Raw genomic sequence first — 20,827 nt, 5'->3', positions numbered from 1 at the left:
AAGACCAAAAAAAAAGGCAAGTTTTGTGATGAAGGCAAAGAACGTCCATCTGGAGAAGAAGGCGTTGGAATTGGGAGATTTGGATTCAAGACTCAGTTCTGTCGCTCAATTACTAGCTGGGTGACTTTGGGCGATTCTAGGCCTCCGCCTACTCACGAGTAAAATGGGCTTAACCATTCCTCGCAATACCTACATCCAAAGGTCGTCTTGAAGATCAAGGGAGATTAGGTATGGAAGGCCCTTTGCAAGCAATGGATAGCGAGGTTAACATGTAGTTGTTGTCATTATTATTATTAACAATAATAATGATGGTGATGACAGCTAACAGAAGAAAAAAGCAAACAGCATGGTGGCGTGAAAAGAGTCTGAGCGCCTGGGTTCAAATCCTGGTTCACAGGATTACAGGTACAGAGCTGGAAGGGACCTTAGTGGTGATCTGGTCCAACTCGTTCACTTTACCAATGAGGAAACCCAGGCCCAGAGGAGCAGTGATTTGCTCACAGCCATATTGCTAGTAAAAACCGAGGTGGGACTGGAAACAAGGCCTTCTGGTTCCAAATCCAGGGCCCTGGGCACCACCCCTGGTTTTGCCACTCACTGTGTGACCTTGGAGAATTCATTTCCCTTATTTCAGCCTCAGTTTCTCTACCTGTAAAATAAACGGGGTGGACGAGATAGCCTAAGTTTCCTTTCAGCTCTAGATATGGTACAAAAGAGAGAGCAAGCAGAGATGCCTCCAACAAAAACAAAGCAGAGGGAAGCGCCCCAGGTTTGATGTAGGCTGACTGATTTAAGTCAGAAGACATCCTGCACCTGGCAGGGAAGATACATCTGCCATCTTTTGTCACTGGGGAGAGCCTGCTTCATGTGGCTCCATCCTACTTCCTTCTTCAGGGAGGGGGGATGACTTGTTGTGCCTCACTCTGGACATGGCTCCCTTGATCAGCCCTTACTGAGACAGTGGGGATGGAGGTGCAAGGGGGACAAAGGCCCTCTCAGGTGCCACCAAGGCAGCTACAACATGGCCTTGGGAGTCAGAAAGACTGGAAAGACCAGCGTCACACGTGGACTAGCTGTGCCATCCTGGGGGAGCCACAGGCTCAGTTTTCTCATCTATAAAATGGGAGTAGTAATAGCACCTATCTCACAGGGTGGTTGTGAGGAGCAAGTGAGATAATATATATAAATTATCTTGCAAATGTTGAAAAGACCTAAATTCTTGTTTTTTATATTACTTTGTCCCCTCTCATCGGTCAGCAAGCTGCTAGCTGTCAGAACAGCATAGAAAGAGTCTTCATCCATAGTGTCCAGTACAGTACCTGGCACACAGTAGGTGTTACTAAATTAACTAAGTTAATTAATTGATCAATCATCATTTGTGCCATACAGAAACACACACACACAGTCTTCATAAGCTTAACACAGCACAACAGTAAATTTACAACTCACATGCTTAATATAACACGAGTAAATTTATAGCTTATAAAAGCTACAAAAAATTTCTTTAAATTATCATGTTTTTAAAAAATCACAGCAGAGAAATATACTAAAACCACACTGCTGCAGACTAGTCACATCTGAGAATCTGGAAAAGGAAAGGGTTCCTGGGGACTTCCTGATATGTGTCTATATGGCCACTGCTTCATTATATCCTTAAAGATATTTACAGGGACAGTCAGGTGGTGCAGTGGAAAGAGCACCGGCCCTGGAGTCAGGAGGACCTGAGTTCAAACTTGGCCTCAGACACACGATACTTACTAGCTGTGTGACCCTAGGCAAGTCATTTAACCCCAACTGCCCCATCCAAAAAAATATTTACAGAGAAAATGCTTTGATATTTTGTCCAGAGTGCTTTGACGCACATTAGACTATACGGGGGAAAAAAAAGCTATTTTTCATATTTCACTTTCCGATAATCAATATATTAGTCACTGGCTGCCAGGTCCAGAAATTTAAAATTAAAAAGCCAAAACCATTCTTTTAAGACCATGGAGGAGAGGGAGTTTTGCTTTTTTTTCCTTGGTATTCATAAATGCCTAGTATAGCATCTGGCACACAGTAGGTGCTTACCAAATGCTAACGGACTGATCAGTCGTTTTCAGTGCTGTTCAGAAACATTCAAGAACACACACACACACGCATGCGCACGCACACACACGTGCACACATGCGCACACATGCGCACGCACGCGCGCACACACACACACGGGAAGATTTATTCCATCCCTCATCTGTGAGCCCCAGGATTTGAATTCTGAACATAATCTGAGAAATATATAAACGAAGCAATGAAAATGTGGCTTTCAAAAAAACAAAGAGAGCAAGCAAGAAAGAAAGAGAGAGAGAGAGAGAGAGAGAGAGGACCTGAGGATGACCAAATGAATGGTGTGCAACTTGAAAGAAAACATGGAGTTGGATCATGCTGTGGGTGGGCACTGGCTCCAGGCTGCAGCTTGCTCCCAGCCTCATCTTTCTAGCTACTAGCGGCAGCTCTTTTTCAGGGAAGAGCGTCTATCTCGGGGTCCTGCCTGGAGGGCGCGTCTCATTCCAAAGCCTGCATTCTCTACACCCTGGGACAAGGGACGGGACTCGTTGGCGCTCTCTTCTCCTGACGCTCCTAACCCAAACTGCCACGTCTAGGGGGCTGTCGCTCAGTTCTCAGCCAGAGCACCGGGCCGGGGAAGAGGGGCGGGCTTGGTGGAGGGGGCCGGGGGGGCTGCAGGTTACACTCTGTGGGCCAAAGAGAGAACTTCCCGTTTTCAGACTGAACAAGCGCTGGGAATCGGTGGCTTTCCGTACCTTTCTTTGTCATCTTTACTAACGGATGAGTCTCGTTTATCTACATCTCTATCTCTGTCATGAGCTACTGCGGACGAGCTGCGGTCCAGCTCCCCTGGCTTCAGCCAGGGCGGAGGGGTCGGGAACGATGGAGGCGTCCGGTGAAGCCGGTTCCAGGGTTCGTGAGGGTTGCTAAAGGTCTGCACACTGGGGCCATCCTTGTGGCCGAACATTGAGTTGGGTGCTGAAATGGTGAAGTGGAGAACAAAGTCTGTTTAAGAGAGATTGCGGAAATGGCTTCCAGGAAGGTACTTACCATACAACTTTTAACAGCATTCAGAGTTAAAATGAATACATATTATTGGGAGCTGGAAAAGGAAAGGAGATTAATAGATTCATTAGAGGCCTGGAGACGCGGCTCACATTTCTCTAAAACCTCCCGGACGCAGGGAAGGAGATGAAGAAGGGAAACCAAAGGGGGGGATGGGAGGAAGGTGATGGCCACCTCTGTGGCTGCTGCCTAGGCCAAAAATGCGCGTGGGACTCAAGAGCAAGCAGATGTAGGCACATGCAAACATTCGAGGCGGTGCATTTAGAGGTGCCCGTTTTCCTGGCGAGGCTCAGAAATCCTCCAGTCACCTTCTCTTCACTCTGGTTTTATCCCAAATGAACCTACTTATATACATGTGGTATGCCCATCAGACTGGGAGCCCCTAGCACTGAGCATACAGTAAGTGCTTGATAAATGCATTTTGGGTCTTTTGAATTTTGCCCAGGCTCATGATTTCAATCATTTAGGAAGCTGCCAGGGAAGATAATCCCTTCTACCAGTACAGATAGGCATCTTCTCTGCCATGTATGGCCTAATTTATTATCAGTCATTTAGTTATTATTTATAGTCTAAGGTATCAAAGAAGATAATATTCGTAAAAAGCTCTTAGCACAGTGCCTGGCACAGAATAAGTGCTTAATAAAATTCTTATTGACTGTTTGGGTCTATTTGTTTAATTTTAATTTTTGCCTCAGACCCATGAGTTCAATTAGAAGCTGCCAGGTAAAGAAATTCCTTCTAACAGTGCAGACAGGAACCTTCTCTGCAATGTATGCTTTTATTAAGGTTATTCATTATCAGTTATTAGGTTATTATTTATTATCTTATTAGGTTAGGTAGCAAAGGAGATGATATCTGTAAAAAGCATTTAGCATAATACCCAGCACAGGGAATATGCAAATAACTCATCTCTTTCCTCACTGGGTTGCCTAGAGTGGAGGTGTCAAACTCACAGCCACAAAACACCCAGAGTGAAGCCCAACCTGATTAAAACGTAACTGAGAAACACAAAATAAATTAAAATACAATATGACATAGATGATGTTAATTTGTGGTTTTCTAAGTCAAGGATGAAATTTTTTTTTTTTTTTGAGTTTGATACCCCTGGTCTAGAGCACTGATGAGGGAAGGAACATATCTAACGTCACACAGCTAATGTGTTTCATAATTGAGACTTTAACCCAGGTTGTCTTGACTCCCAGGCTAGCTTTCTAAGCATTATGTCAATCAATCCACCTCTCTATTCAGGCATTAAAATTTGTCGGTAGAATTTGCTTTCACAGTCTTATCCATATCAATCATAATTGGAAAAATAGCTTTTATCCTCCTCCATCCCTAATACCCTTAAATATTTGGGGGGTGGTGATTGGATGACTGGCCTCTAAACCTTCCACCTATAAAGTATCAATTGGCCCTTGGTCAACTCACTTAATTTACTTCCCAAGGCTTCAATTTCTTCATCAGTACCATGACTTAATGGTCCTCCAAGGCAGGGGTATGCTAGTAAATGTTTAACAACCAGCTCTTTTTTTTTTTTGGAGGGGGGGAAATATGTATGACTCACTTTGAATCTGCCTTATTAACACATTCTCCACCACTTTCTTAAATCTGGATAATCAACAGAAGAATAAATCAAGCCCTGATCTACAGTATTTGCCCGTTTCCAAGGGATCAGGCTAGCAAGTTAAGAACTGGTTCCAGCACACCCTTGACCCAAAGTCCCTTCCAGTTCTAAATCTATGATCTTTTGGTTACTATTACTGCCACACTCCCCACAATTACATTGCTCCCCTAAGATCTATAGCCAACTAGCTTTGTTGCTGTTCAGTTGCTGACTCTTTGTGACCTCATTGGGGGTTTTCTTTGCAGAGATACTGCAGTGGTTTGCCATTTCCTTCTCCAGCTCATTGGACAGATAAGGAAACTAAGGCCAACAGGGTAAGTGTCTAAGGCTGCATTTGAATTCAGGTCTTCCTGACTCCAGCTGAGCACTCATTCCACTGCGCCACCCAGCTGTCCAACAGCCAACTAGTAGACTCAAACAAATAAATTCAGAGACCCAGAAGGCAACGCTTGAATCTCAGGGATTTGCATTTTGAAAAGACTGATGACCTGAAGAAGACTCCTACAGCTCAATCCCTCCCTATCCCCACCAGAGTTCACGACCACCTGAAGAGGTGAATCTGCTAAGTCTCAGACTTGTGTAAGGACACAAGAGCTGCGCTGACAAACTGTCCTCAGAAAATCTTTCTGTTTTCTACCTTTATGTTTTTAATCTTTCTGCTGGAGGTGGGGGTGGTGATGAAGTGAGAAATAGAAGGCTTCCCAGCCTAGTTCATCGAGGACTACATAAAGCCTTTGGGGACACTTATGTGACAAACTATTCTAGAAGCACTTTCTTAAGAGTGATGAAATAATGGATTTCTCTTCTGGGTAACACACATTGAGGGAGGCTGGGCTCTCCTTTAGGATATGGGAACAATTACAGAATACAGCCAGCTCTCTGTACTCTAGAGTTCTGGTTTCTTCCTCCCTTTTCTCCCTTTTCTCCTTTTCATTTCTACTGAGACCAGAGGTGAATTTCAAGAGCCATTCTGGTGACTTGCTAATTAGCTGGAGTAAGTTTTGAGTGAGACAGGAAGAGGTGAAAAGATGTGGAAGACTTCAACTAAAATGAGGCTTAGGAATTTTAATCATCCCAGCTACTGCCATTCCCATCTCTCGTTACCCGGGAGAAAAACAATGTACTCATTGTACTTAGGCACCCGAGAGCTTTTGGTCCTGCGTTACAGAGTAATTATTGGTACTTGTTTCATTCTTTGTTATCTGTATCTCCAGCTCCTAACACAGTGCCAGGAACACAGTGAACGATTAATAAATGCTGGCGGATTGAATGATTGAGCTACGTCTCCAATGGTCATTTCTTTTCCTTTCCTCCAGTCACAGAGAGAAGCTACAGCAAGGTTAGGTCAAGATCTCCCAGAGGACTTCAGGCACCCAGCCCAATGCGGGGGAAAAAAGAAGGGGGGAAGGGGAGTTAGAGGCAGATTCTGAAAGACGAAGGTACTCACTAACTGACGGGTTTCCAAGTCCCCCGAAGGCATTGCCACCCACTGCTGCAAGACCAGAGAATGTGGTTGGCCTGTTGAAAGGCTCTGCAAGCAAATGTTAAAAAGAATGATTACAGGGATGTAACCATGAACACTGATGGACGTCCCTACGTCAGCAACCTGCTCTACTCCCTGGCTCCTGAAAGGTTTTCTTTGCTCTGGTTCTATCGTGGATTTGAGGCCTGTGCCATCGTGGCACTGTGAGGCTGCTTCTTTTAGAAGCATCCTTTAGAAAAGGCAGCCAAAGCAATTCCAATCCACCCCTTAACCTTCTGTTCACCCTGTAGCATGGGAGGTATCATTGGTAATTCAGTCCAGTGCTATGTTTCTCTGCTAAAGAACTTTCCCACCTGGGATCTCAGCTCCTGGGGAAGAGCATCACTTACATATAAGAGTCAATCTCCTGGTCAGGGCTGGTGCCTGTGCTTTGGGACGCTCTCCTATCCTCACCTCTACCTAGGAGAATTCTTAGTTTTCATCAAGGTTCAAGGTGCTACCTGCTGCGTGAGGGACACCATCGCCCATAATACCCTTGTTGGTGTTTTTACCTTTTCAACATGACTTTGTTTATACTTTGCGTTTATTAAACTAAATTCACGTTAAATACATCCCAGTGTTACCTCCAGGATCAAATACAAACTCTTAGGGTGCCATTTCAAGCTCTCTCAACACGGATCCTTCTTATGTTTCCAATCTCCTTATAACTTCCCCCCTCTTTATAGTCTATGATCAAGCTAACGTAGCCGATCGCTCCTCAAATATGGCCTTCCCCCCCAAACCCAAGTGTGTGCCTTTGGGCTGGCCACCCCCACACCTGGAACATTCTTTCTGTCCTCCCTAACTCCCTTCAAGAGAAAGCTTGAAGCCTCCACCTTTTTTGTAAGACACCTTTCCTGGACATGGTAGCTGTTTACGCCTTCTTCTCCTTTCAGATTACCTTTTATTATCTAGCCTGCAAATATCTTGTATTATCTAGTTAATTTGTATGGTATTTCTCCCATCAGAATGTATGGTCCTTGAGGGAAGGGGTTATTTTTGTCCTTAACACAGCTCTGGTGCATAGTAAACACTTCATAAATGCTTGTTGACTGATTACCAGAATGTAAACTCCTGGAGGACAGAGAATATTCTCTTTTGACTTTGTACCCCGACCCAGAGTCCCTAATAAATATTTGAGGAACCTAACTGAATCTAAAGGGAATTCTGAGAGATCAGGGATTAGGGTTCACTTTTAGAGGCAACGTCTTCCTGGAGACCATGTTTTCAATTCCAAATGAAATCTTGAATCTATACGTGTTGTGCCCAGAGTATGAAGACGGGATAATGTATAAGAAGCCTAGAAATACAGGAAGGATCCATGTTAAAAGATCATGGCCCATGGCTGCTGCTGTGGCCTTTATCTGGTCTTCGGTGAAAGCCATGCACGAACAAGAAAAGGAGGTAAAACGTAAATTACCCACTCTTTATTAGAAAGAGATGAATCTGGAAATGCGTTTTGCATGACTACATGTGTATATAACCTATGTCAAATTGCTTGCCTTCTCAATAAGGGTGGGGGGAGAAGAGGAAAGAAGGGACAGAATGTGGAACTCAAAATTTGAAAAAAAAATGTTAAAATTGTTTTTGTGTTATTGAGGAAATAATAAAATATTAAATTAAAAAAAAAGATGAATCTACAAAATGTGAGGGCTATTTCCTAAGGTTCATTATAAGCAACCATATCATAAACCCAGGGAGGTAGAGGGGAGAGAGGATTAGCAACTATCCACCTGGTACCAGCCGAGGCACAAGAGCCCCAACTGGTGTTCTCTTTGAACTTGGGGATGTTTCACACCCATTGCACTAGTAATCAACAACAACAAAAAAATCAGTACCGTTGATTTCAGTACTAATGCCCCAAGCTAGAGGATTATTTTGAAATTTAAAACGACAAGATCCTTGACTTCTCTAAAAAGAAGTCTGCCTCCAAAAGAAAGCAGTGTTTTCTTGGGCAGTCATGCCTGACAGACACACTGCCTTACCACCAGTTTGTCTGGGAACCTCGTCAGCAACCCGCCGGCTGACCAAGTCAACTCAACCATGCATGGGCCAGGAGGCTGTTTGTCAAACACTCCACTTACCTAAGTGAGCAGCTGGGTTGAGGAAGTTGCTGTGATGGGGTGGGGGCCCAAACGGGGTCCCAGCTGGATGTGCAGCACCTACCAAGCATAACACAAGGAAAACGAGAGTCACAGGGCGCACTGAACCATGGCCAGACTCCTCTGGGCCGGTCTGTTCCTTGTTGATTCAGAGCTCACAGTGGAGAGCAGAGGGAGAAAAATGAACATAACTGAAGTCAGCTCAGGACCCCGTAGGGAACAAATAATGTGAAAGAAAGGAGTCCCTGCTTCTGCTAAGACATAGAAAGAAAGGCAGTTCTTTCCCCCTGAATGCAGGGGTCCTCTTTCCTTCCTTTCTCAAGTGGGCTTGCCAAACACCCAAACAGTGGAGGGCGTAGATAATTATCAGGACACGTCCTCGTTGCCAAGGAGTGTTCCTGTGGACTCGAAAAGGCCGGGAACGGGAGGGACAGAGGCGATGAGACCACACAAGAGCAAAGACTCCGAGCCAAAGGGGGATCTCCTCTTACAGAGGAGGCGACAGGCTGAGGGGCAGACACAAGAGGGGCTTAAGAACTGTTTATGGAATGAAGGCTGAACATTTCTGGAAATCTCAAGCAGTGATGTGGTTTATAAATACACCGTCTTAAGAAGAAGGCAGAACAAAGTCTCAAAGGAGGGAGAGTGAGTCTTGTAGTACTGAAAGCATTAGGCTAAGACGGTCAAGTCCTGGCCCAGTGAGCTCAGGCATCTTTTTAGGTTTTGGCGTCTCACCTTCAAAATGAGGGGACTGGAAGAGACGACAGAGACAGCTCTTTCTAAATTTAAATTCATATAGTTCTATTTGCAGACTCATTTCTTGGGGGGTCATATTTACATTGTTAATTGTAATCCTTTGTTTGAAGGCATCATAACAATATTAGAGGTAATAGTGTAATAAAGCTTTAATAGCTTAAAACTGCACAAAGACTCTTGGAATATCCTGTATAACATAACATATGATATGATATAACGTAATATAACATATGACATAACATAGTAATGTAATGTAACGTAACATAATATAATAAGAGATTAAATGCCCGAATTTCATAAGCACTGAGTAAATTATTCATGTTTTTTGTAATGGTCAATAGTTTTTAAAAAATGGCAGCCCCTTTCCTTGGAGGAAGCATTGTATGATGGAAAGAGAGCTAATCATGGAGACAGGAGGATTTGATACGTTACAATTCAGGGGAGAGAAATCCCAAAGCACACAAGGTCAGATCCCAGAGTTAAACTTGTTGCTAAGTCTTTTTTCAGCTGTATCTGATTCTTCATGACACAATTCAGGGTTTTCTTGACAAAGACACTGGGGTGGTTTGCCATTTCCATCTGTAGCTCATTTGACAGATGAGGAAACTGAGGCAACCAGGGTGAAATGACTTGCCCATGGTCACACGCTAGGAAGTGTCTGAGGTCACAGTTGAACTCAGGTCTTCCTGACTCCAGGCTTGGCGCTCTATCCACTGTGCCACCTAGCTGCCCTAACAGGGATGTGTTTACCTTCAAGGAAAGAGGGACTAGCCATGATTTTGGAGTTAGATGATCTGATTTAAAATCCTGCCTGATATTTACTGCCTGGGTAACTCTGGGCAAGCCCCTGGTCCCTGATTCTTCACCAGTAACACAAGGACGAGATGGCCCCTGAGACCTCTTCCAGGCTGAGTTCTATGAACCTGTCAGTGCTTGCTGTCGGTACCCATAGAAAGGAGGAAACAGTTTCCAAAAGGGGACGCTCACTGATGTTGTCTTTTGGCTGACCCAGAGGTTGGAACGTCACCTTTGCCTCAACAAACAAGTTCGTTCAACGCTATGATCCAGACAATCCCCTAGGACTATATGTTATAGATGGCTGGCTGAGCAGCTAAGTGGTGCAGTGCACTCTTCTTCCTGAGTTCAAATCCAGCCTCAGACACTGACTAGCTGTGTGACCCTGGGCAAGTCACTTCACCCCTGTTTGCCTCAGTTTACTCATCTGTCAAATGAGCTGGAGAAGGAAATGGCAAACCACTCCAGTATCTCTGCCCAAAAAAACCCAAATGAGGTTGGGAAGAGTTGGACGCGACTGAACAACAACATAGATGGTTTGCTGGTGGACAAAGCTCGTGCATCAGAAATTGCCTTCACTGATGAAATCCCTGCTCTGGACCAAAAAAATGTCCTTCTTAACCTAATAAATGATTACCTTTAGAAAAAGAACTACAGGGGCAGCTAGGTGGTGCAGTGGATAGAGCACCAGCCCTAGAGTCAGGAGGACCTGAGTTCAAATCCGACCTCAGACACATTACACTGACTAGCTGTGTGACCCTGGGCAAGTCACTTAACTCCATTATCTAGCCAAAAAAAAAAAAAAAGAAAAGAAAGAAAGAAAAAGAACTACAAAAGCAGAGTGAGTTACTCTCTAAACTGACAGCTCAAATTCAAAGCTGAGGCAATGTTACTTCAGGGGAATGGATTTCTCCCCAAACCCCTAATTCACCAATGAGGAGGTGGTGGTGATGACCTTTAAGGTGCCTTCCAATGACGGGAGTAGAAGAGCTATAGCTTGCATGGAGAGGCTCTTCCTGTTTCGGCTCTGAATGATTCCCCCTCAATGGAGGTCCTCAAGCAAAGGGCATATTGATTACTCTTCAGGTTTGTTGGAAAATAAATTATATTGTTAGGTGCAAGTTGGACTAGATGTCTTCTGAGGTTGCTTCCTGTTCTAGAGCCAGGATTCTGGATCCTCTAGAGAGGACAGCATTTCTTATGTTCTTAGGCATGAAGACCAGGGAGAGACTTGGTATCTCATGGCAAGTAGAAAACCTCCCTGCTAAGCATTTGCATTTCCATGTCCTTCCAAATGTCTTCTATCATTGGAATTGCCAAGGAACCAATTCTGAAATCGGTGAAACTCTACTTGAAACCCTTTCTCTCATGTGCCATTCATTAATGTGGTAAATGAGCGTGATATAACACTAGATAGGAAGACGTACGTTCAAATGCCCAAGATTGGAGCCCTTTCTGGGCCTCAGTTTCTTCATCTGTAAAATGAAGTGGTGGACCAGCGATGACTTCTAAGGCTCCCTCCGACCCTTGATCTGTGATACTATCACTAAACCATACTACCAACCACAATCTCAGCTATTCATCCCACTTGAACCATCCTTCATAGAATCACAGGATGCTAGAGTTGGGGGGGGGGCCTTCCAAGGGGTCATGTCCACTTCCTTCATTTCATAGATAAAGAGTAGTGAAGTACTTGCATAAGGTCACAGCTTCGAGAAAAAGCTGAGACTGAAACCTCAGTGTTCTGGATTCCAGCCCAAAGAACACGTCATTGAGCAGCATCATTTGGAAATGCCTTCATATTCTCTTTTTATAGCAATAAGAAGGGGCCACATCCTTACAAACAATAAAGGTAACAGTTGATGTGGCTCATCTCAACACCTATGGACCTTGTGCATGGAGGGGCGGCGAGTAGACATCCGGTCCTTATTTGCAAGGGCCACACCCACAGCAAACTCACCAGCAGCGGAGAACAAAGTGGACGGTCGTGCCAGGTCATGGGGATGGTGGATGGCTCCAAAGAGACTGGGGCCTGGTGGGCGGCTGAGGAATTCAGGTTTCAATCCGAAGTCCAGCTTATGTGGGTCTGATTGCATCTGTTTCTAAAAGAACAAGAGGGAATTGGAATAGTTACTTCTCCCAAGAAAGGAATTCAACGAACAGTAGAGCCCTACAATAGTGAATTACGTACAGGCTATGGCCAATGGCCTTTACCTCCAACCACACTTGAGCTTCACAAAAGGTGAACTTTATGCAAAGTTCCTCAACATGCTAATAATGAAGTGAAATGCTTCATCAAATGACGGAAAAGTGAGGGATGGCGGCAATCTCTATGCCACCTGTATCATGGGGTGCTTCTGGTTATACTCAAGATATGACCCAAGTGTACTGATTTTTAACTTATTCAGGGCCAGCTATAGGCGGCTTTGTAGTTGGAGCAAAGATGTTTATAGCCATTTTCCAGTATTGAGGCATTTCTAGAAGTAGTAATAATAATTATTAAATATCCAATCAAATATTAAATATCAATAATTAATTATAATATAGTTTTAATTATAAAATTAAATATTAAATAATTCTCATTCTCTCATTTAATCCTCACAACAACTTTGTGAGGTAGGTGTTATCCCCATTTCAGAGAAGAAAAAACTGAGGCTGGAAGGGTTAGTGCCCAGGGTTACACCGCTAGTAAATGTCTACGATTGCAGAGGGGGCTTTAGAAGTCACCTGGTCCATTAACCTCATTTAATGTAGGAAGAATTGAGGCCCAGAGGTTAAGTGACAGTCCGTGTCCAGCAAGTAAGCGATGTTCACACCCAAATCATCTGATTCCAAATCCAATCTCTTTCCTTTGCACCACTGTGGATTCCTTTTGTTTATTTTCCTTTCTCTGAAGTGTTCACTTTTATCATGTTTTCCATTGCAGTGAATTCAAAAAGCCATTTTAAATAGGGACTCTTAATAGAGGTATAATTTGCTGTATAAATGAATAGTTTAGACTCTTGCAAGAGCATGATCAGTTATGATAAGACCAACAAATATTACAATTATGAAAAATTATCATGCGTGCCTACAAGTCAATTTCCCAAAGCTCACCATCACGTAAAAAAAGCAAAGTGGGGCTGATAGCTTTAAAAAACCAAGAATTCAACAACTTCGTGTTAAAGGGCCAGAGACGGACAAAGGCTAGTGTGATCTCCATTCAAAAGCCCAGCGAATCATACAGAGGGGGCTCCTACTATAATTAGGAAGAATCAAAACCCCAAACTAAGCTTTTAATTCACTAGCAATCGGGGGAAAAACGATCTCTTGATCACCTCTCCCAATCTGCCTGCCAAACCCTTTCAATATTACACGGTACAGAGCACAGTTCTATTAACTACAGCTCGGGTCCATGAAGCAAATAGGACCCAGGGATTAGGCGCAGAGAATTTACCGAAAAGAAGATGAACATAGATGAACATTTCCTTTTGGAAACGACTTTCTACTTGAATTGTGGCAAATAAAAGTTGTCAGTCAGTTGTACTCTAAGGACAAGTTTAGACCATTCCTGTCTAGAATATTCTACTTTTCTACCCTTAAAATAAAAAGGGTGCCTCAGAGGTAATGAGAGCTTATAGAGAGCATAAGAGAGGCGGGACTACATAGTATGGATAGGGCATACTTTGGAAAACCAAGGAACAGTACAAATGCGTGGCAATGAGCTATAAGTATAATATTGAAAAGTCTAATGAGTTTCACATGTGGAATGTATAAACAAATACTTGAAATATGGAAACGTGACAGGATGGAGGATGCCAAGTCCCCAGCAAACTGTCATTCTAACCTTTGTTTGAACACCTCCAAAGACAGAGAGCTCACTACTTAATAAAGCTGCACATTTCATTTTCTGACAGTCCACTACTAGAAAGTTCTGACATACAGACCCAAAGTCAACCTTCCCTACCTTTAGTCCAACTTTTGAATGTTGGAGCTGCCCTGAGGACATCGAATCCCTCCTACCCAATAGCCCTTCCAACATTTAGACAGAGATGCTACAGTCCCCTCGTAACGTTGCTTCTCCAGAGTAAACAAATTAGGTCCTTGGAGCAAAGTCAAAGATTGAGAGATAGAAGGGATTGGGTCCAGTGCCCTGTGTCTGAGGTGGTCCCAGGTCGTCCTAACTTCTAATCCAGTGACTCATCCCTCATGCCATCCTGCCTCTTTTAAATGTTTATGAATTCAAGTCTCTCTCTCTTTGTTTCTCCATTTCTCTCTACTCTTTTCTCTCTACTTCTCTCTTTCTGTCTCTCCTGTCTCTCTCCCCTCTGTCTCTGTCTCTCACACACACACATACACACACACACTTTTAATTGCAAAACTCAGAAGTGTACATAACACGTCAAACGTGGTAGGGTGCCCACCAGGTACAATGGGATTACTGGTTCTGTTTTCTGGGATATTAATGTCAACTAGGACTGAACTGAGAGGCATCATGGTACAGAGCTAGAGGGCTGGCCTTGGAGCCAGAAAGCTATAGGTTCAGGTCCTGCCACTGATACATATATATATATATATGTTCATTGTATACCTGTGTGATTCAACTTGTCAGTGTTTCAAGCCACTCTCTGAGGCTCTAAGTTACAGATGGGTTGTCAATAAGCTTCGACAGAGGGAGTTTCCAAATGAATGAAATCACAAGGTCAGACGTCCCCCCTTCCACCCAATCACATTCGTCTCTTTGGCTCCTACATTATACTAATGATTCATAATGAACCCAAAGCCTTCAGTTCCTCTTCTTCATCTCTTGAATGATTCTCTCGATAAATCTTCCCTATTTTTTTTAAACCATTCGTTCTGTGCAGCTTATCCCAATCTGCTTTTCTTTCTGATCTCAAACATAGATTACAAAAAGTTATCCTCTCTGTCATCCATAACAATTTCCACAAGCCCCAGCACATTCTGTGGTCTGAAGATTTCCTGAAAACTGTTCTGTTATATGTTTTTGCCATTTTAAAAACTTATTTCTTGGCACTGTTTGCAATCCCCATATTGAGTCTTTTAAAAGCTGAGCTCAGTGAAGGGCTCTAAGTAAGGGTGCCGGTAAATGGGTAACACTCATTTCTCTTTCTGGGGGAAAAAAGTGATGCTTTTAGGTTTAATCTTCATTATTCATATTTTTTCCCATCACTTTCTTAAGTCTAGATAATAAAAAAATAAATACAATAAATCAAGCCCTGATTTGTAGCACTTGCTGATTTCTGAGGCATAAATAAATATTCATGTTGAAAATTTAACAATCAGCTTTGCAAGCTGGTTTAAGCTGGCCCCAGCACACTCCTGGCTCTAAGTACATACAGCCAGACTGGTCTGTTTACATCAGAAGCTCTAACTTTCTGGTGTGTCAAGGACTTCTCTGGCAACCTGGTAAAGCCAAGGGCCTCTTCTCAGAACAATATTTTAAAATTAATATATGGCTATCAAAATAAAAAAAACAAACAACACCCCTCCCTAGCCCCAAGTTAAGAACCTTTAGTTTAAACAATTACCTTTTTCTTCTAGAATAATCTGTAATCTTGGTGGCTAGGAGGCGCCACAGTGCACAGAACGCTGGGCCTAGAGTTAGGAAGACTCATCTTCCTGAGTTCAAATCTGGCCTCACTCACTTACTAGTTATGTGACCCTGAGCAAGTCACTTCACCCTGTTTGCCTCAGTTTTCTCATCTGTCAAATGAGCTGGAGAAGGAAATGGCAAATAACTCCAGTATCTTTGCCAAGAAAACTCCAAATGGGGTCTCGAAGAGTCAGCCATGAGTCAAAACGACAAAAATTTGCAATCTTATCTCAGAATTTCATTTTTTTAAGAGCCTCTTAGTTTAAACCGTCTTCCCTTTTGGAGTCTAGGCAGAGCATGGGATCATGTCTATAATTTATATGACATTTATTTCTTCTGCTCTCTCAAAGGTCAAGGCTATACATACAGCCTCAGCCTATCCTTCACAACCAGCATCAACTCCAAGGTGAGCCACTTTTCTCCCAGCGTTCCCATCGTCTTCACTCCAAAACCAGTTGGCTGGCATTTGCTTGTTCATGATCAGGGTCAAATCCGCAAGACCCCTTACCACTTGCTCTACCTTCTGATAGAAGAAAGTATCAGTGAGGCTTGTAAAATTTTTTCAGATGCTCTACTTTTGGTAGGATAAGACTTCTAGCAAAAATGGAGTCAAAATCTACTATTAGTCTACTTTGTCCCTGTGTCTGTCAGCTTTGGTATGTAATGATCTCATCGTCCATTTCCTCCAGCTGGTCTAGTGGCCTCTATCTACTCCTCCAGCATCATTACTTCTTTCTCTTCTTATCTTCACCCGAAGCGGCTTACGATATTGCAAAGAACAGAGGCCGTGGAACTGAAACGGGGTCCTAACTCATGACATGCCCCAGCCATGTCACTATGAGTAAGTCACAACAGCTGAATCTCAGTTTTCTCATCTATGAAATGGAAATAATAATGCTTGTAATACCACCCTCAGAGTTTTAGGGATACCACGTGTACACCTGAAAACACTACTTAAAAGTAACTAATTATTTTCAATTGGTGCCACACAATCTGTAATACCAAATGCCTTTTTTTAGAAACCACCTAAGCAAAGGTTTCCTTCTGTCCACCTCTGGCATGGTACTACCTCTGCCAAAGTGCCAGCCATCAATTAGAAGAGGTAAAGCATATCTTTTCCTTAAGTCCTTCAGGTTTTTGTCCAGGACTTAAAAGTCCCTATAAATCTTTTCTATGTCTCTTCTAGACATATTGTCCATCCCTAGATGAATTGTCAGAAATAGATGGTGGATGTTTAGATGAGCACTCCATCATGTCTTAAGTCACCCTCTAGATCGGAATTCTGGCCCCATTCTGACAATATTCAGGGCAAACCACAGAATCTCTGAATGCTCTGCACAACTCTTTAAGGAGGAAGAAAAGAAACAAGCATTTCTTAAGTGCCTACTATGTGCCAGGCACTTGATTTTTAAATATTATCTCATTTAATAATAATACTAGCTAACATTGATATACAACTATGTGCCAGGCACTGTGCTAAGCACTTTACAATTATTATCTCATCTGATCCTCACAACAACCCTGGGACAAAGGTGTTATTATCATCCCCGTTCTACAGATGAGGAAACTGAGGCAAACAGGGTGCAGTGACTTGCCCAGGGTCACATAACTAGTAAGTGTCTGGGGCTAGATTTGACCTCAGGAAGATGAGTCTTCCTGACTCCAGGTCTGGCGCTCTGTGCACTATGGCGCCCCCTAGCTGCCCCCTTGTTTCTCCCTAGAAAGTCCCCAAGCTACCTGCCCAGAGTGGGTAGATGATCCTCATCCTTGTACTACTGCAGTGACTGGCATCTTCTTCTCGTCCTCTTTCTCTGCAATGGCTTTCATCTGCCAGCCTCTTTAAATACCCCTGTTCCTGTCTCCTTTTGCCTTCACAAATCCTTTTATTTCTGAGGGGCCCCTAATGGATTATTTCTTATATTCTACCTAGGAAGTTTTTATTCTCTTTAATAAGCCGAAGCATAGAGTGGTATTCCTCAAGGGGCGCTCCCTTTCACCTTCTCCTCTATCAGGGAGCCCACCTTGCATCTAACAGACATATGACTGTTAAGCGCCTTTGGCAGGAAGACAAATAATAGAACAATCCGGCACGTCCCTGGAAATTTCGATCACAGCTCTCCCTCAACACAGAATATCCGAGTACACTTATTATAAATTTTCTTCTTGTCCTCTGCAATAGGCTTTTCAGCATCTTTGCTCTGAGGGCTCAATCCACAGTTAAATACTTTGAGATCAAACTTGGACAGAAGAATCATGAGGGAGGAAAACCACCAGGGGATTTTTCTCTTTGTTTTGTAATTTTCCTGGTAGTTTCTGGTCACTGAGCAGTTTTTATAAGTTTTTCAGAGGCAGTAAGATGCATCTCAGTGCAGTATTTTGAGAGCCCTGAATGCACTTTTAGCCACTTGCCAGCTGTAGGACTCAGTTACCTGATCTATGAAATGGGTGCCAACACCAGTGGGTTTTTGTGAAAGCCATGCATGAACCTTGAAAACTAATGAGCATTCTGTAAGGGCATGGTCATCACCGCAGACGAAAAAGGGTCCACTTGGAGCCTATTAAGCCTCCCTCCCACCCCAACCCAAGATGGTACCACTTGATCACAAGATCATGGATTCGGGGATGAAACTGACCTTGACTTTCTGTTGATGGTGGTAAATCTGCCAAGCAATGTGAACATGCATTGCACACCATTTCCCTGGTTTCTGGAAGAATAAGAAACGAGAAAAGAGGAAGAACATTGAACACAACAGAGAAGTTTCGAAGAAAGTCAACTTCCGCCACCCTGAAGCTTTCAGGGGCAGAGTTATCGGCTATAAGCTTCCCCCATCCTCCAGTAAGCAACAAGGCCACTTTGTACTTCGAGAGCACTCTACATCAGCAGCCCCGGAAAAAAAAAAAAAAAAACAACCCAACAACAAAACCCACCATAAGAGGATCACAGAATTGACTCCATTCATTCCCCCAATGAACCTGAAAAAAAGCTGGCCGCTGCTCAAAAAAATTACGCTTGATGAGGACCTCCCTAGCTCCCCGGGAAAAGAAAAGCCCGGACCCTGCTTTGTATTTTTTTTCTTTCTTTCTTTTCTGGTGCCAACTGGCATAAGCAGTCACTGGCAGAGGAAGGATTTCCACTTAGCCCAATGTTGCTATGCTACTAATTCTCATCAGCCTCCATACGTAATACAGCAGCGTCTGTGAACCGAGGCAAAGCCAGAACATACAAAGCCTAAAGCAAATTCCATACCTCCCCCCCTTTTTTTCCTATCAAGGAAGTGAAAAGACAGCCACCATATTGATAACAAAACTCAATTTTCCCATGGGTTTCCCCCTTAATCCTAATGCCTTCCTAGGTTGATTATTCTTCCATTTATCCTGGATATAGCTTGTTTGTACATAGCTGTTTGCATGTCATCTCCCTCTCTGGATTGTGAGCTCCATGAGAAAGACCATACTTATTGTCTTTCTTTGTATGTCCAGAGCTTAGCACAGTGCCCGGCACACAGTAGGAGCTTGATAAATGCTTGTTGACTGACTGACTACCATTTCTTTCATGTACATTTTATCTGAGCCGTGAAGACTCACTTTCTTTCCTCTGATCACCCCACTCTCATTGCCTGGAAAGCACGCCTTTGAGTACTAACATCTATCTCTCCCTCCTGTCCCTCAGAATCTAGCTTATGTGCTAATAGGTTGTACTCATCATTTCACATGTGAATGCTCCACTTGCCCAGCTAGATTACGGGGCACTTGAGGCCAGGGACACACTCTACTTGTGTATCCCCTTTAACACATCCCATATACAGCACAGGCCATGTGAAATGCTTAGTGAAAAGTTAACTGGCTGCCAACGTCTGGGAGTCTGGTTCCGTCTTTTCTAAGGACCAAAGCTTCTGTTCCGATGGTGGGGCAGTACTTTTAGAATTGGGTCCTGAAACCCAGGCCCTCCTCATGTTTTTAGTTTCTTATCCTTAATTGAAGTCCCCAGTATGTCTCCACAAAGAGAATAAATCAACATTGACATCCTGACCCCTGGGAAAGGCTGAATGTTCTCCTCTCCTCCTCCATCACCCCAATCAATCTGTCTACCAAATCACGTGCAACGAGAATGGGCTGCAAAGAGAAGGAAGCACACCTCATTTGAGAGTCTGCACATCCAAGGGTTCTGCTGGCCAGGGGCTATGGAAGCTTGAATAAGTCAAGAACCTGGATCCTATTTTTTTTTCCTCTTTATCAACTGAGGGGACTAGACTGTATGATCACCCCTAAGGCGCCTTCTAGCTGAAAAAGTTTGAGGAGTTCCTTCGGATAATAAAGTCTGACAATATATACATATTTAATATGCCCATATTAAATCAGTGCCCCTCAATGTTTCTACAGAACTTAGCATCCTAGGAATATGGCATCATAGGTGTGGAGCTGAAGGCACCTCAGTGACCATCTAGTCCTGGCCCTTCATTGTACAGAGGGAGAAAATGGTGCCCAAGACGGAGAAGAGACACAGGTCCAAAGCAACAGTTCAATGAATTCTGGTCGCCAGCGGTGACAGCAAAGCAGAATTAGGCAGGGATGACTTTGCCTGGTTCAAATGAAGGGCTGAGAAAGTCTCTGTTGACTAATTGGAGTCACTGCACACAGATCAATTTCCATTTTCCTCTATCAAAGTTAAATGAAATCTTCAGCCAACAGTTTTGTTTTGTTTTAAAGCTGTTTTCCCCTGTCACAGGCAGCATGGTGCAATGGAGAGAGGGGTGGCTTTAGAGCCAAGAAGATCTGGCTTCAAATCCTACTTTCTCTAGCACATTCTGGCTGTGTGATCCTGGGTAAGTCTCATCACCTCTAAAGGAACTCTACGAATCTAAGTAGTGGAGAAGGTAGAGGGAGCTTTATCAACGGAATCACTAACCCAACCTTTTCACCTGGGCTGCGAGCAAGCAGCGAAATAAACTCCATGAATTCTTTCCCCTTCTGTTCTTTTCCTAGACTCCTGCTCAAGGGGCTAACAAGAGCATGAACAACATTGCAGAAGGAAATCAGGAACATAAAAGAAAAATGGAAATCTTTGAATGGGATCAGTCCTAGGAAAATCAAGAGGAGACTGAGGACAGTGGTCCCCTACCCCAAGGAAGGTTAGGCTAAAAGCCAGAGAATGTTACAACGGGTCCCTAAGTGAACGATGGCCCTAGTACCACGATCTTGTTTTCATAGGTGATAGAAGGGGCCTTTGGGGCTCTGTACCACTCCAACCCTCTTTGTTTTATAGATGGCAAAAGAGACTTCGGGACCCTTTGGAGGAAGGAATTCTTGTCCTTCGGGGCTCACCACTG

At 43.5% G+C, this 20,827-nt stretch overlaps 1 protein-coding gene across 1 annotated transcript in view; it reads right to left on the bottom strand.

Annotated features, from left to right (window-relative positions):
- Positions 1 to 20,827, bottom strand: part of AUTS2 (activator of transcription and developmental regulator AUTS2) — a 1,247,769-nt gene that overhangs the window by 4,595 nt on the left and 1,222,347 nt on the right. The window contains exons 14-18 of the mRNA XM_027862320.1: positions 18,134 to 18,205; positions 11,868 to 12,009; positions 8,339 to 8,416; positions 6,180 to 6,263; positions 2,799 to 3,021 (exon numbers count right to left, since the gene is read on the bottom strand). Of these exons, the coding sequence (XP_027718121.1) occupies positions 2,799 to 3,021; positions 6,180 to 6,263; positions 8,339 to 8,416; positions 11,868 to 12,009; positions 18,134 to 18,205 (599 nt within the window). The remainder of the gene's footprint in view (positions 1 to 2,798; positions 3,022 to 6,179; positions 6,264 to 8,338; positions 8,417 to 11,867; positions 12,010 to 18,133; positions 18,206 to 20,827) is intronic.

Source organism: Vombatus ursinus, unplaced genomic scaffold (genome assembly GCF_900497805.2).
Source record: "Vombatus ursinus unplaced genomic scaffold, bare-nosed wombat genome assembly UNPS02014768.1, whole genome shotgun sequence".
Lineage (NCBI taxonomy): Eukaryota > Metazoa > Chordata > Mammalia > Diprotodontia > Vombatidae > Vombatus > Vombatus ursinus.
Note: the sequence above shows the minus strand (reverse complement) of the source record. Positions and strands in the feature narration are given on the sequence as shown.